Source organism: Canis lupus, chromosome 6 (assembly GCF_003254725.2).
Source record: "Canis lupus dingo isolate Sandy chromosome 6, ASM325472v2, whole genome shotgun sequence".
NCBI classification, from domain to species: Eukaryota; Metazoa; Chordata; class Mammalia; order Carnivora; family Canidae; genus Canis; species Canis lupus.
This window is the reverse complement of record NC_064248.1, coordinates 57,596,732-57,612,309: the sequence shown is the minus strand read 5'-3', so window position 1 is coordinate 57,612,309 and position 15,578 is coordinate 57,596,732. Positions and strand designations below refer to the sequence as shown.

The following is a 15,578-nucleotide window of genomic DNA, read 5'->3' as shown; positions in this document are numbered from 1 at the left end:
TCACTTTTCACTAAGTGGAGGACTATTAACATAATAGGATATCCCCATATCCCCAAACAAACAGATCTGAACCCAGTGAACTGAAAAAGAAAAATAACCCATTAAAGGCAGCCCAACAACCAGAGGGGAAATCAGCAAAATAATCAAAACATGTACTCAGTAAAACAGAAATACTAGAGAAGACGAAAATATAAATGAAAATAAATCACAGCATTTAAGGAGATTTAAGGGTGCACACACATAAATTTCCGAAAGCTTAGTAACATTATTTTTGAAACAAAATTTTATTTATTTTTTAAATTTATTTATTCATGAGAGACACAGAGACAGAGAAAGGCAGAGACACAGGCAGAGGGAGAAGCGGCTCCATGCAGGGAGCCTGATGTGGGACTCAATCTCAGGACTCCAGTATCACGCCCTGAGTCGAAGGCAGACACTTAACCGCTGAGCCACCCAGGCATCCCAAAATGTTATTTTGAAACAAAATTATAAATGATGAATTTAAGAGGTCATTCACTGTAAGTGCAAGAAACAGTTCAAAGTATTAAACATACATAAATGGAAATCATGAGGATGAAGATTTGAAAAATAGGTCAAGAAACAGGGCAGCCCCAGTGGCTCAGTGGCTTATCGCCACCTTCAGTCCCGGGTGTGGTCTTGGAGACCCGGGATAGAGTCCCACATCAGGCTCCCTGCATGGAGCCTGCTTCTCCCTCTGCCTGTGTCTGTGCCTCTCTCTCTCTCTCTCTCTCTCTCTGTGTGTCTCTCATGAATAAGTAAATAAAATTAAAAAAAAATAGGTCAAGAAACACAAAATGCAGGGAATAGGAATTCTGGAAGGAGAAAAAAATGGGAAAGATCAAACTATCCAACAGATAATAGTAGAAAATTTTACCTGATTTAGAGAAAGCCTGGATTCTGCTAAGTTCTAGGTTGCACTGATGAGAAAACCACACATTTAGGCATGCCTGGCAAAGTTCTAGAACTCTAAAGATAAACAGACAATGGTATAAACATCCAGGCAGAAAGAATTACTTAAAGGAAAAAACAGACTGACAATGAACTAGCCCATCTCTGCTTCCTGAGACAAACAGCATCTGCATTTATTCATCCTGAGAGAAGAGGACTGCCTCTGAGGAGCCTTTACTCAGTAATTTACTATTCACCTTTCAGAGCAAAAGTAAAAAAAACTAAGAAGAGGCCTCAAGATAGAACAAAAGAAATAGAAACACTGGTTAGCCATGTGAAATTAAATATAAATGGATAAGGACAGACTTCTCAGTGTTGTTAAAACTTCTGAAACGGAAGGGAAAGGCAGTAAATTCACTTGAAAGATCTCACTATGAGAGCAGTAAAGAAGGCAAGTATATTCATTCTAAAGAGGGACAGGGAATTTTGCTCTGTCAGTTATCAGAACATAGCCTAAAAAGCCCCTGTAATCAAGTAAGTATGGTATTTATTTAGTACAGACTTAGAAAAAAGACTAAAAACAAAACAGGTGAACAGAATAGAGATTCCAGATGCAGATTCCAAGTTGAGATTTGATATGTGACAAAAGTAATAGGTTCAATTCTTTGGACAAAGAACAGTATAATAAATTGGTGTTGGGATAGCTATCTATCCATTTTGGAAGAAGAGAGAAACAGACTCTTACACTGTACCATAAGCAAAAACAAACTTTAAGAGGATTAAAGACAGTTTAAATTAGATTAAAGTCTTACTCCATTTCAGTTGCTGTGAAAAAACACACACCATATACTGGGTAGTTTATAAACAAACAAGAAACAATTATTGCTCACAAGTCTGGAGGCTAGAAGTCCAAGATCAGGATGTTAGCATGGCCAGATTTTAGTGAAGACCCTCTTACAGGTCACAGATTATCTTTCAAGTGGTGAAAGCAGTTAGAAATCTTTTTGTAAAAGTGCTAATCTTATTCATGAGGGCCCTACCCTCATGACCTAACCAGCCTCAAAGTCCGCCTATTCATACCATCACCTTTGGTGGTTAGGATTTCAATATAAGAATTTGGCAGTACGGGTGGGTGGGTGGGATGAGGGAAACAACACAAAATAGAGACCACAACAATGACTTAATTTGAAAAAATATATATATATGCAGGGCAGCCTGGGTGACTCAGTGGTTTAGCGCCTCCTTTGGTCCAGGGCGTGATCCAGGAGACCTGGGATTGAGTCCCACATCCGGCTCCCTGCATGGAGGGAGCCTGATTCTCTCTCTGCCTGTGTCGCTGCCCCCACCCCTCTCTCTAAGAACAAATAAATATTTTTAAAAAAAGAAAAAAATATATATTCCAAGAAAATCTAGAAACTGTAATACTTAAAGATTTTTCTTAGTCCTATAAATATATATATTCTGAAAAAATATATATATATTCTGTTAACTTTATATATATAAAAACTATATAAATGCTTTATTAAAAAATGCTTTATTAATATTAGTGTATATATAAAAACTTTATATAAAATTAACAAAGAATACTCAATTCAATTAAGATAGGAAAGGAAAAGAAATATTAAGAAAATATAATACATATAAAGCACAAGATAATATGGACAGAGTAAGTATAAACATATACAGAAGCACAGAAATATGAATGGTTATATTGACTTATTCATCTCAAACTAGGTGAAATAAGAAAATCAAACTAGAGGTCATTGACAAAAGGAAAACCTAAGATGACACTAGAAAGGAGAGGGAAAAAGCATATCAGGTAAATAATAAAAATAAAAAATAGGGCTTTTTTGGGGTTGCTTTTATTGAATCCAAGTAGATTTAATAGTCATCATGAACCTTTATATACTCAAGAACACTGACTGGAAGTATAGAAACAAAAACTGAGGATGAAGAGAAACAGACACAGTAGCAGTCATACTGGGATCCTAACATACCTTTCACAGAATCACAGAATCTGGCAGGTGGAGTAAACGACATATGAGTAAGATACAATTTAAATGGCATCACTTAAATAATCCTTTAATTGTGGAATGCAGAAAAATAGAACTGATGAAAATAATACCAAGTGCAAGTTCTTGAAAAGACTAACAAAAACAAATAAAACCTTTAGTAAGTTTAATTAAGGAAAAAAGCTAAGCTTGAAATAAACATTAGTAATATGATGAAACAATGACAGATACAGAGATTAAACAACGTATGAGAGAATACTACATGTAAATTATTCCAAAATTTTAGGAAATCTAGAATAAATAGGTACTCTTCTAGGAAAATGTAACCAAACCTGGCTCAGAGAGGAAAAAAAAAAATCCAACAATCTATGTATAAAAGAAATAGTAAAAGTAATCAAAAGATATCTCTCTTAAAGGTAACAGACTCAAGGGTTTATGGACGAGTACTATCAAATCTTTAAGAAACCAAAATTATCCATGTTAAGAAAATTCTTTCAGAGACTAGGCAAATTTAAACTTCCCAACTCATTTTATAAGGTTAGCATAACTTGGGTACCAAATTCAGACAAATACAGCTGAAAAAAAGTAAAGTCCAGTATCACTAACAGACATTAAAAATTTCTTTAATGAAATAGAAGCAAATTAAGTTCACCATATGAATCAAAGAATCAAGACCAAGGAGACATTTAAGGATGGTTCGATATTTAAAAGCCTATTAATGTTTTTTACTAACATCAACAGATTAAACAAGAAAAATCACATGCAAATCTCAACAGAAGCTAAAGAAATGTTAGCATTGAGAGTCCATTTTTTATTTAAAAGAAAATAAAAAACTCTTATCCAATAACACATAAAATCTCTTTAACTAAATAAACTGTCTACAAGCAACTCCCAACAAACTATATTTAATGATGAAACAAAAGTATCTCCATGACAATCAGGAATAAGACAGGAATACAAGCTATCACCACTAATAATCAATATTGTACTGGAGAACCTTGATAATATAAGAACACAAGAAAAAGACTAAGTATAAACATTGGAAATCAAGAGATAAATATCACAATTTGCAGATGGTACGAAATGGCTACAGAAATTTTAAAAAAAATTAACTGAAAAAATACTAGAATAAGGGTTCAGCTATGGGAGGATATATATGACTGCCACACAGAAAATCAGTAGTTTCCCTTTATATCAGCAACATTCAACTAAAAATTTTGGGGGAAAATCACAATAGCAACAAAAACATACAGAAACAAATTTTCTTTTTTAAAGATTTTATTCATTTATTTGGGAGAGAAAGAGAGAGAGAGAGAGAGAGAGCACAGAAGGAGTGGCAAGCAGAGGGAGAGGGAGAAGCAAGCTCCCCATAAAGCATGGGGACTGATGTGGGGCTCCATCCCAGGGCCCTGGGATCATGATCTGAGCAGGCAGATGCTTAACTGCCTGAGCCACCCAGGTGCTCCTAGAAACAAATTTTAAGTATGCAATTCTTTATAAAGAAAACAATAGGACTTTCCTGTAAGACATGAAGATAAATGGAAAAATATGCCATATTTCTAAAAATACCAATTTTCTAAAAAAGACTCATATTTTCCCATTTTCCACAAATTACTTTATAAATTCGATATCGTTCTGAGTTCAAATAGAATTTGACAAACTAATTTTTTTTTACAAACTAATTCTAAAATACATTTGGAAGAGCAAAACATTTAATATATTATTTCACTCATATGTGGAATTAAGAAACAAAACAACTGAGGGAAAGGGAAAAAAAAAAAGGAGAGAGAAGCAAACCAAGAAACCTACTCAAAACTATAGAGAACAAAATGATAGTTACCAGAGGGGAGGGGAGTGAGAGGATGGATTAAATAGGTGGTAGGGATTAAGAAACACACTTGTGAAAAGCACCAAATGCTGGATGTAAGTGTTTAACCACAATACTGTACACCTGAAACTAATATAACACTGTATGTTAACTAACTGGAATTTAAATAAAAACTAAAAAAAAAAAAAAAATAAAAATTTATTTTTAAGAAAATACCTATAAAGTATTTACATTTGCTTTAAAATAATGGCTTATTCATTTAATCATTCAGTGAATATTGACTGGATGCACACTGTGTATCAGAATTATTTTTTTAAAAGATTTTGAGAGAGAGAGAATGTGCATGAGAGGGAGGAGCAGCAGAGGGAGAGGGACAAGCTGACTCCATGCTGAGCTCACAGGGCTTGATTCCACAATCCTGATCATGACCTGAGCCAAAACCCAGAGTTGGACACGTTAACCCACTTGAGCCACTTAGGTGCCCCTAGAACTCTTAGGAAAATAGAATAGAAAAAAAACCACACAAAAATCCTCTTTCCCAGAAATTTATATAAGGGCTTTTTTTTTTTTTTTTTAAGATTTTATTTATTTATTAATGAGACACACGGGGGAGCGGGGGAGGGCAGACAGGTAGAGGGAGAAGCAGGCTCCATGCAGGGAGCCCAATGTGGGACTCCATCCTGAGTCTCCAGGACCAGGACCTGGGCTGAAGGCGGTGCTAAACTGCTGAGCCACCTGGGCTGCCCTATATAAGGACTTCTGATTCTGATAATGGTAGGCTACAAAATCTCAATTTCCCTCCCTGAGGTCAACTAAAAACGTTGGATTAAAAAAAACAAAAGCATCATATAAGCAACAAAGAAATAGCAAGATAGTAAAGAATTATCTAGTCAAATTAAGTGAAGATAAGAAACCCTGTGGGGCCACCCAGTAACAAAGCCTTTTATTTTTGCCCAGAGGACATGTCCTATCTGGAAGAAATAGCTATGAAAGTAAGTTGCAATTTTGATGGCTGCATGGCTGCACGGAGCTCATAGAACAAAATTATATTCACAACATAAAAGGTGAACCAGAGGTATATGAACTTTCCCATGATCTAGCTCTTATAGAGAACCTGACTTTGGGTCATCTGGTAGACCAGGAAAATACAAATCTTGAATTTGGGTTTAAGGTGTTCTAAACTGGTAGAACTCCTACTCAGCTGGCAGAAGTAAATGAAAATTCTATGGGAAAGATACTATCCTAGGCTTCAGAACAGTTCTAGAATTGTTTCCAAATATAATGTCTAGCATACTGTTAAACACCTAGGCACATAAGAAAAGCAGATACTATGAACAAGAAACAGGAAAAGCAACTATCAATAAGCTCAAACCCAGAGTTATTTGGAATTATCAGAAGGAGAATATGTAAATAACTATGTAGGCCACATTCAAGGAAATAACAGCCACATAGGCTACTAGAAACAATAAAAAGCATATCTGAAAAAGAACCAACAGAAATTTTAGATCTGAAAAATATTACAATCAAAATTAAGACTTCAGTAAATAGGGTTTAGTAGTAGCTGAGAAAATGACTAAATTGGAAGATGGGTCAGAAGAAATTACCTGAAATGTAGCACCAAGATAGAAAACTGAGAATAAATAGTAAAAAACCTAGAGAACACAATGAGAAGGATTTAATATACATTTAGTTCCAAAAGAGAGAATGAGGCAGAAGAAATAAATAGCTGCGAGACAATAGCTAGGAAACTTCTAATACCCAGCAGAGACCCCAATTGACAATAATAAAAAAGGAATTCCCATCCATATAGTAAAACTTTAGAAAACTACATAAAATCAAATAAATATATTAAAAGTATCAGAAAATACAGAACAGCTTGTTTTAAAATGGGCATCAGCTGTACTTGCAGGAATAATGAGATGACTTATGGCTGGGGGCCCCAAAATAGCTTCAGGATGGGAGCTGGTCACTGAAACAACCAAGGCATGATTAGAAGACTGCAACTTTTAGCACCTCTCTCCACCATCCCCTACCTTGGCCCTGCTAAGACCTTCAGGGACTTGAGATTGAATTTAATCACCAATGTCCAATGATTTAATCAATCATGCTATGTAACAAAATTTCCATAATGACTTATAAGCAATGGGGTTCAAAGAACTTCCAGGTTGGTAAACATATGAAGATGCTGGGAAGATGATACACTCGAGAGGACAGGGAAGCTCCATGCCACCGTCTCTCCTGCATACCTTGCAATCTCTTTCCATTGGTTTGTTCCTGAATTATGTCATTCATTCATTCATTTTTAAAGATTTTATTTATTCATTTGAGAGAGAATGCAAGGGGTGGGAGAGAGAAGCAGAGGCAGACAGGGACAAGCATGCTAAGTGCAGAGCCTGATGTGGGGCTCGATCACATGACCCTGAGATTATGATCTGAGCCAAACTCAAGAGTTGGATGCTCAACCAACTGATCCACCCCAGCACCCCCTTAGTTATGTCCTTTATAACAAACTTGCAAAGTCAAGGATCTTCCTGAGTTCTGTAGGCTCTTCTATCAAATTATTGAGTTTGAAGAGGGTGTTGTGGGAACCCCCAATTTACAGCCAGCTGGTCAGAAGTACAAATGACCTGATACTTGAGACTGGCATCCTGAGGTGTAGGCAGTCTTATGAGACTGAGTTCTTTAGCCCAAGGAGTCTGCTGCTAAGTCTAGGCAGTTAATGTCAAAATTGAATCCAATTCCTAGATACCCAGATGATGTCTGGAGAATCAGAGAATTGGTTGTTGGTATTGGAAAATGCTCCAGATCTAGTATTCAAAGGTTAGGCTACACAATGCACCACTCAAATTTAAAACTGGGAAAGTAGTATATATTGTAATACACACAATCTCAAGTACTTTGAAACAATAAAAGAAATATAACAAGCTGTTAAAAGTAAATATCTTTGAGTGATTATACCAAGATAATGTCCTCTATTTTTTCATCGTAATACTTCCAAAATGAGCATATATTAAACTTTTTTAGTGAGAAAAAATATCAAAGCCATCCTTTAGACTAATGTTCTAACTGTACAGTTCCTGAGAGGTCATATGTATGTCCCTAAAAAAAAGTCTATTATATGACTACTGAAAAACTATCATCTCCTTAACCCATAATTAAATGTGAAATCCGAAATAGAGATATTAGCTACACCAATGTTCTAATACATTCTCTCCTTTTTTTAAAAAAAGATTTTATTAATTTATTTATTTGACAAAGAAAGAGCATGTGTGCACACACAAGTAGACAAAGTGGCAGAGAAGCAGGTTCCCTGCTGAGAAAAGAGTTCAATGTAGAGCTCAATCCTAGAAGCCTGGCATTGTGACCTGAGCCACCCCGGTTCGAATATATTCTAAAGAAGCATAGTAGAAAATATTACTTTTAGAGAAGTTTCACTTTTTTGTCTTCATGCTGTTAAATACATAACACTTTTAATCAGATTTTTAAAAAAAGAAAGAAAACTCTAATACTAAAAAAGCTCAAATATTTTAGTAATTATAAAAAAAAAGGAATTAAAAGAAAACTAGGCCATATTCAATATTGAATTAGACCATACTTTGCTACCACGTAACTTGAGACAATATAATTTCTTTTCTTGTGGAAGCCAAATGAAAATGTTTTAACTTGCTAGTTGTCAAAAGACAAACTCTGCTTCCAAAAGAATTTTTAATTTGGAAACCCAAATATCTTTTCCATGAAAAATGTTTTTTGTTTTAACTTCCCAGGAATCCCTCTAGCTTAATGTTTTTAATTCAAATTACCCTATTTAATTCTTTTCATATGTAGAAAAAGAAATGGTTTTAAATAGCTTAACATAAAAAATTTAATCTAGGTTTGCTTATAAAATCAAACTACCTAGTTTACTTGTATTCTTACAATTTGATAGTTTGCTTAATAAAAATCACAGAATTATAAAAATTAGAGCTGAAAGGGGCTCTAGTGATTGCTAGTCTTTCCCCCAAAACCCTAATTTTTTTAAATTTCTGAATTCTACTTGCTATATATCTTCCAATTTAAAAAATATATTCATTTATAACTATTGATGAAATGTTCAGTAAGAGACAACTAGTATATAGAGACTTGGTATAATTTGAGTCAGAAGTACAGAATTTGAAATTTTAGTGTCATCTTTATAGAGAAATACACAGTTTCTATTAAGCATTTCAAAAAATAAAAATAACTTAGAAGTACTTTCCCCCATTTAGTACCCCAGAGATCAGGAGGCCCTTGGTTGAGAATGATCCATCTAATCCAACATCCTAATTTCACATATAAGGTATGTGAATAAAGGAACTTGCTAAGTACAAACTTTCTGAATAAAATAAAACAACCTCAAGTGGACTATTTCCACCATTGAAAATAAGAAATGCTTCACAATATAGACATGATAATTTTCTTTAAGTTTTTTTTTTATTTAGAGATTTTTTCTGGTAAGGAGATATACCATAGGAAAGCAATTTCACTGGCAGTGAGGTATGTATATACTCTACCAAAATACTCCTTATTTTAACTGTTTTTAACTTTATTTACATACGAAGAAAATTATCAATGCATATCCTTGTTTCAACTATAGTATTAGCCATACTACATGAAATAAAATGAAATGGTGCTTGCATACAAAAACTGTTATTTGTAAAGGAATCTGATTGCAGTTAAAAGAAATAATTTGTTTTTGGAAAGAGTTTAAAAGAATCACAATTTATCATGACCAAGACATCTGCACCATATTTTCCATTCCTCACAGCACATTTATTTCAGTAATTCCGTTATGTCGGTTCTTAGCATGAGCATAGTGTTACACGATTTTCGTACATATAATCACATCCAAAACAAGTTCTAAAATTTAAATTGTAAACATTCTCATCATATGTAGAAATATTTCAATTGGTGTATTAAGTTTTGCTAACTGATCAAATTTGGAATATAAATGAGAAAGCCTATTCTAAGTTGTGTAGTGAGCATTGTTTATTAATTACATTTCTACAATGTTAAATAAAGTAAGAGGCAAACCTGTCCTGTAAGCATGTCAAAATTTAGGTAAAACATTAAAAAGAAACAAATCTGTTAACAAAAGGATGTCTTGCAATAAAGAACATTAGATTTTTTAAATCTATTATGATACAAAAATGTAAAGGGTAAATAGCATCTTTGTTGACAAAGTAGGAGGTAGCATGGATGCACCACTTTATTGTCTGAGAAATGCAACTGGAGTAAAGAATATTTCCTTACCACAAATAATTTCCAGGACTATGTACATATTTCTTTTAGAAATACTTGTTTAAACAAATCTCCCTCCACTTTTTAGTATAAAAAAAACCGTTCCATGTGATTTTAAAAAAACACTTACACATCTAGATAGAATAGTACTCTGCCCTATTTGAGTGAACAGTCTCAAACTATGAAGTACATGATATTTAATGCCCTAAGTTGAGTAAATTTAGTTTAGCGATTCCTGGTATTATACAAAACACTAAATACATACAAACAAAATATAATATCTTATTTTTCAATGCAAGTCTTGTGGGGAATAAACAGAACCTTGATTCCGGTAACACTGCAGAAAATGTAATTTTCCAGTAAGTCTGTCTTTAAGTTATCCATGTGCAACAGTTTATTAATGACTGCTTACATGTACTGATCTTTCATTGAGTGAACACAGTTAACTGACAAAGCTTAGTAAACCTTGAAAACACATATTCCATCCTATATAAAATATATAGACTACTTACTGTTTGAAGTACTCAGTTTGCTCTGATGTCACTGTAATTCATTTTTCCCCATTTTCCTGCTTTAGTATTTATAAACGGATAATTTAACGTGGCTTTAAAAAAAAAAGACAAAGAATTTCAAATTTACATCCAATTTAAATTTGCTATTTAAAAGGTTTCCTTGTTCTATGAAGCTGCTTCTGCCATTAGTAGAGAAAATGAAGTTTCTGTAATGGAGGCAGGCTTTTTAAGTAGTGACGTGACTTCCACCATGCCAGCTCCAGTCCGTGGAAGATTAGCGTTTACAATGTGTCGTTGTAAGTGCTTAATCCAGTCTTCCTGAACAGACAACGGTCCACGAAAGACTAGGCCACAAAACCTACAGAAGAAGTTGATAACAGTTCTCTTAACATGACCAATTCCCTTTATTTAAAACCAATTCAAAAAATAAATAAATAAAACCAATTCAAATAAAATCCATAAACTAAGAAGTAGAACTTTATCGTATCTTGGAGATACTATCATATACAGGAGTACTTGACAACAGTTTTAAAACACATACAGAGTCAAAATGATTTCATGTAATATAAAACTGCCAATTCATATGTTTAACAGCTATATTATCTATAGTAATATTTGTAAAGGTGGGAACATTATTATTAAATTAAAATTAAATTAAAAGATCTTAATACCTATGTATGTCAATACGTTTAAAACAAGTATAATTCCAAATGTAGCATTCTTTTCTACAGACCCTTCCCCAATTCAGAATTCCTTAAACTGCATGAGGATGAGTATAGAAGGGGGTGGGAATGAGTTTGTATAGCTATACTTAGAAGTATGAGTGGAGAGAAGTTCCCAAGCAACAGAAACTCAAGACAAATTAAAAAAGAAAAAAAAACCAATCAAATTAAATCAAACAAAGCAAATAAATAAAACACCAGCACCATAACAAAAAATTACTTTCATAAATCACAGTATCATTGAAATTTTGAGGTAATATAAAAAATTTATTCATCAGTTGTTGAAATACAGTGTATTATGAAGTAAGATTTTAAGATGGTCTCCAAAAGTTCATTTATAACTTGATTGTTGAGAATGCACCTTCTGCCACAAATTAAAAATACCAAATTAAAAATCCCAAATTAGTTAATATATCTCAAAGCAAAATCTGAAGAAACTGGAGATTTGGCAATAAAAGCATATACCTGCATCGGAGAATGTAAACCTCGTCAGCACCATGAGGTAATGTTAGCATTTTCTTCTTGCTTCCAGATCTTGACCTTGATTTCTTTTGCTTACAATCTAAGGCTAAAAAAGGGAAGAGAAAGACTTAACATTTCATATATATTCCAAAATATAAATATATACTTCTAGAGAAGTCAGACCATATAAATTAAATTTTAAATTTTAAAAAGTCTATATTCATTTGAATTCCCTGAAGCATGCACTAACTTGCAGCTGGGTCTTTAACAACAGTAATATCATCTGTATACATTCTTCCTATACTACTTTTCAAATAATGCTTTATCATATATAGCAAACTAGAACTGAGAAAATTAACTAAACTCAAAATTACTATATTGGCCAATTATTACAATGGCAATCTTTCCTTTTATGATCATAAGTACATTGTTTTCATATCTAATCAATCTTATTTCCAGGAAAACTAAAACCTTTTATTTAAGATCATTAAGTTTCCATTTGATTACTATTCCATTAAGTAGGTCTCACATGTTTTGAAAACTTAGTAAAGAGTCATAATAAAAGCTCAATGGGAAATCAATTTTATAGCAAATACTAATAAATAGCTCTTAAAATTATATGTAGGCCCTACATTTGGAAGGGCAAAAAAAGCTCAACTCTCATTTTTTAACTCAACCTGTACTGCATATACAATAATACATTTTATTTTACTAAGAAATTAATAGAAATCCAGATCATCTCACGTAAATTTACAAATGGACCAGAAACATAATTCTAATTATTCTTCACATTTTTAAATTTTACATGATCTCTTAGAACTTATTTTTTAAATCTGATTAAAAAGGGGAAAATTTTTTATACTAAAGTGCATCAAAATTTTAGTGCTGTTCTTGAAATTTTTCAGATACTTGACTTCTCCTTCAGTCACTTATTCTAAAAAATCTAATTAAGGGAAAAAAGGTTTTTTGTTTTTGTTTTTTTTTTTTACAGGTAGGAATGACCGGACATAAAACATTTTGTTGGTCTTTGAATACAACTATACCATTCCTTTGGACAAAGGGATGACAATATTCCAGGGTGCTGCTGGTCAATTAGCAGGAAGAGAAGGATCTAGGGATCCAAGGGAAGGGGAACAAATGTAACTGAAGAATTACACAAATGGGTTTTCTTCTGTTAACCTGTCATGTGAAATCCCCTGGAAAAATTCTAGGTAAGAGAGAATAGGAACTGGCTATTCAAGGATTCTGTGAAATGAGTTGTTCAAAGTCCAGATTCCAAAAGAACAGATGCTACTATTACAAAACCAGTAAACAGTTTCTCACAGTAGTCAAGTGGCAATGCTAACAGAAATGTCATATAGAAAATTAAAAACCATGAAAAGCCTAGATAATAGATAAATCTCATTCAAGCCACTGGTTTCTGCTTCTTGTCACCTGCCTCTTTAAAAGTAAAATCTTGCTTGGGCCCAGAGTCTTCCTTTGCTTATGCTCAGAAGAAGAATCTAATAATAAAGAACTGTAGGAAATCAAGTTAAGTATTAAAGAATGGCTAATTCAAAGCTAAACAACCAAAATCTGGAATAGAAAAATCTTGTAAGTTATTAGTTTCTCAGTCAAGAGCCTGGCACGTGGTAGAAACTCAACAAATACTTCTGGTGTAAAAACAATGGAAATCTCAATAACCTTCGACATTTAGACAGCATATGAGTGGAAATTTGTTCTACCACTATGCAATACAGGTAGCATTTCTATAGAACATATATTCATTCATTCGTTTAAAATGAGTATGTTGCTAACAGTCACACTGAAATTCTTCATTCATCAGTCTATAGCTTAGATGTAGAAACAAAGTTCTTCACAACCAGTAGGAAGAGTAAGGTATCAAGTGCTTTTGTAATTAGCACCTTCTTTTTGCTAGTTGCACTGGTGAGCAATCTGAATTTAAGTGGATTTTAAAACATAAAGCAATTAACACACTAGAAGAGTTTAGGGAACTCAAAGGGCTAAGTGCTACTAGATGTCAGCTATTCTCCTATCTAAAAGGTAAAACACACACTATCCCTGTCTTTGTTATGTGGAACAGAGTAAGCATTTGGTTTATGGAGAGATTACAGGGAGAATCTTACTTTGATGAGCTCGCTGGTTGTCAAAATTGCCACACTGTATTCAAATTCCTTTTAAAATGTAAATAAATTACTGTAGGATACAAACAGAATGCATTATAACAATCCTTTAAAAATTTGTTCACAGAATGCTAATGTTAAGTGTGTAAAGCAAATTGAAGGAGAGGGGCAGGGGGTAATGGGCAAGTATGTAATAGAATGTAGTATCGGTATTATTTAAATGCTATAATTCTTTAAAAATGGAACTGGACATGTTTACTTTGAGATATAGAACTTTTTTATTTTAATACAGGAAAAATAATTTTTATGACTTCTAATGTTGTATGGACTCTAGAAACTGAGGTTTAGGCTGTTTTATGAATGATCAGATCTAAATTTTAAATGAAAGTGCCATAGTATTTGTAGTGATTAATATTTGAAGGTATCCTGACTTTGCAAAGTAGGACAACTCTGCCAGCATATGATTGAGAATTGCCATTACCCAGGAATCCAATTAAGTTTAGAGAACCACTGCATTGGGCAGTTTGTCCATCCTTGGAAGTTTGTCCATAAAGTAAGGATATTAAAAACTTGGGACTTCTGGTAATTATACCTAAATACCTTGGTGTCCTAATATCTCCATGATCACTTTTAAATTTCTTATCCCCTGAAATGTCACTTATTTTAGGTGGTAAAACATGAATACATTTTACAGGAATAGTTTTTTCTAATACCAACATCCAAACTTTACTCCTGAATTATTAACACAAACATTTTAGAAAAATCTGCAAAAAAATGAGTATTTAATATATTGTTAATATGCACAAAGGGGACATCCATATGGTATTGTCTTCATGAAAAAGATGATTTACACAAAATGTTCCACCAAATGAAAAAGATGATATACAAACATCTATTACATAAATGTTCTCATTCAACAGTTTATTATATATAAAGGGAAAAGCAGTTTTATTCTGGATTGTACCAGGAGTCATTAGAACATTAAAAGCAGAACACTAACACATTCAATTTTAGTATAATGGGGCCTTTATCAATATTTGTGATAAACAGCCAAAGTTAAGTTAAAGTTGTTTACATTAATAATCTGTCAAACACATAACTTCATACAAAGCCTTTCTTTGAAATGAGATTTTATTTGCACTTAGTGTTAAAAAATAAAAATGCACACTTTTTATTGCTTCCAAAGTATTTTAAATCTCACACTTTCTATACTTAAAATTTGCACAAAATACTAGATTGGCTTCAGAAATTCTTAATTTTCTTCTCCTTGAGCATGACTGTATGTTTAGAAAGGAACAAACTCAGTCATTCAAACCTTCCTAAGGTGCCTATTCAGGGTGGCAGAAAATGTTTAATCAATATTAACCAAAAGACTGTTAAAAACATCTTTGCAGTTATCTGATTTATAAAGGATCTAATTTGTTACTGGGAGTATTTTACTTGTAAGGTGAATAAATTATGCTCTAAGGTTATATCCAAAGTTTTAGAATATATATTTTCTTCAGTAAAACAGCTATTTGGTCAAATAGGAATGAAAGAAAAATACAGTAGACTTATGAACCCTTGAAAAGAACACCATACTGCTATGCTACAAAATACAAACAACAGTGACAACGACGAAGACAACAACAACAAATGTGTCTAAAGCGCTAAACCAGTGAAAAAGCAAATCAATAAGAAACATAAGAGATACAAATTCGAGTTTGTTTTCTTCTGAGCATTATTTAGTTTTACACCTAGAAGAAAAAGAATTT

At 33.0% G+C, this 15,578-nt stretch overlaps 1 protein-coding gene and 1 long non-coding RNA gene across 29 annotated transcripts in view; one reads left to right on the top strand and one right to left on the bottom strand.

Annotated features, from left to right (window-relative positions):
• Positions 1-15,578, bottom strand: part of ZNF644 (zinc finger protein 644) — a 175,696-nt gene that overhangs the window by 58,756 nt on the left and 101,362 nt on the right. For 15 of the 26 annotated variants that reach the window (XM_035718236.2, XM_035718235.2, XM_049111704.1 and 12 more), the window contains 2 exons: positions 11,705-11,807; positions 9,180-10,875 (listed from right to left, as the gene is read on the bottom strand). In XM_035718236.2, coding sequence (XP_035574129.1) covers positions 10,683-10,875; positions 11,705-11,807 — 296 coding nt within the window. In that variant the 3' untranslated portion in view covers positions 9,180-10,682. Of the gene's footprint in view, positions 1-9,179; positions 10,876-11,704; positions 11,808-13,827; positions 13,898-15,578 lie in introns of those variants that run through there. The other 11 variants (XR_007411505.1, XR_007411507.1, XR_007411503.1 and 8 more) reach the window with 3 other exon arrangements.
• The window catches only part of LOC112640896 (uncharacterized), a 69,163-nt gene that overhangs the window by 36,095 nt on the left and 17,490 nt on the right, over positions 1-15,578 (top strand). Inside the window, exon 1 of one of the 3 annotated variants that reach the window (XR_003124324.3) lies at positions 8,992-9,064. The exons of the other annotated variants lie outside the window; for them this stretch is intronic. This is a non-coding gene — a long non-coding RNA (uncharacterized LOC112640896). Of the gene's footprint in view, positions 1-8,991; positions 9,065-15,578 lie in introns of those variants that run through there. 3 annotated transcript variants of the gene reach the window in all.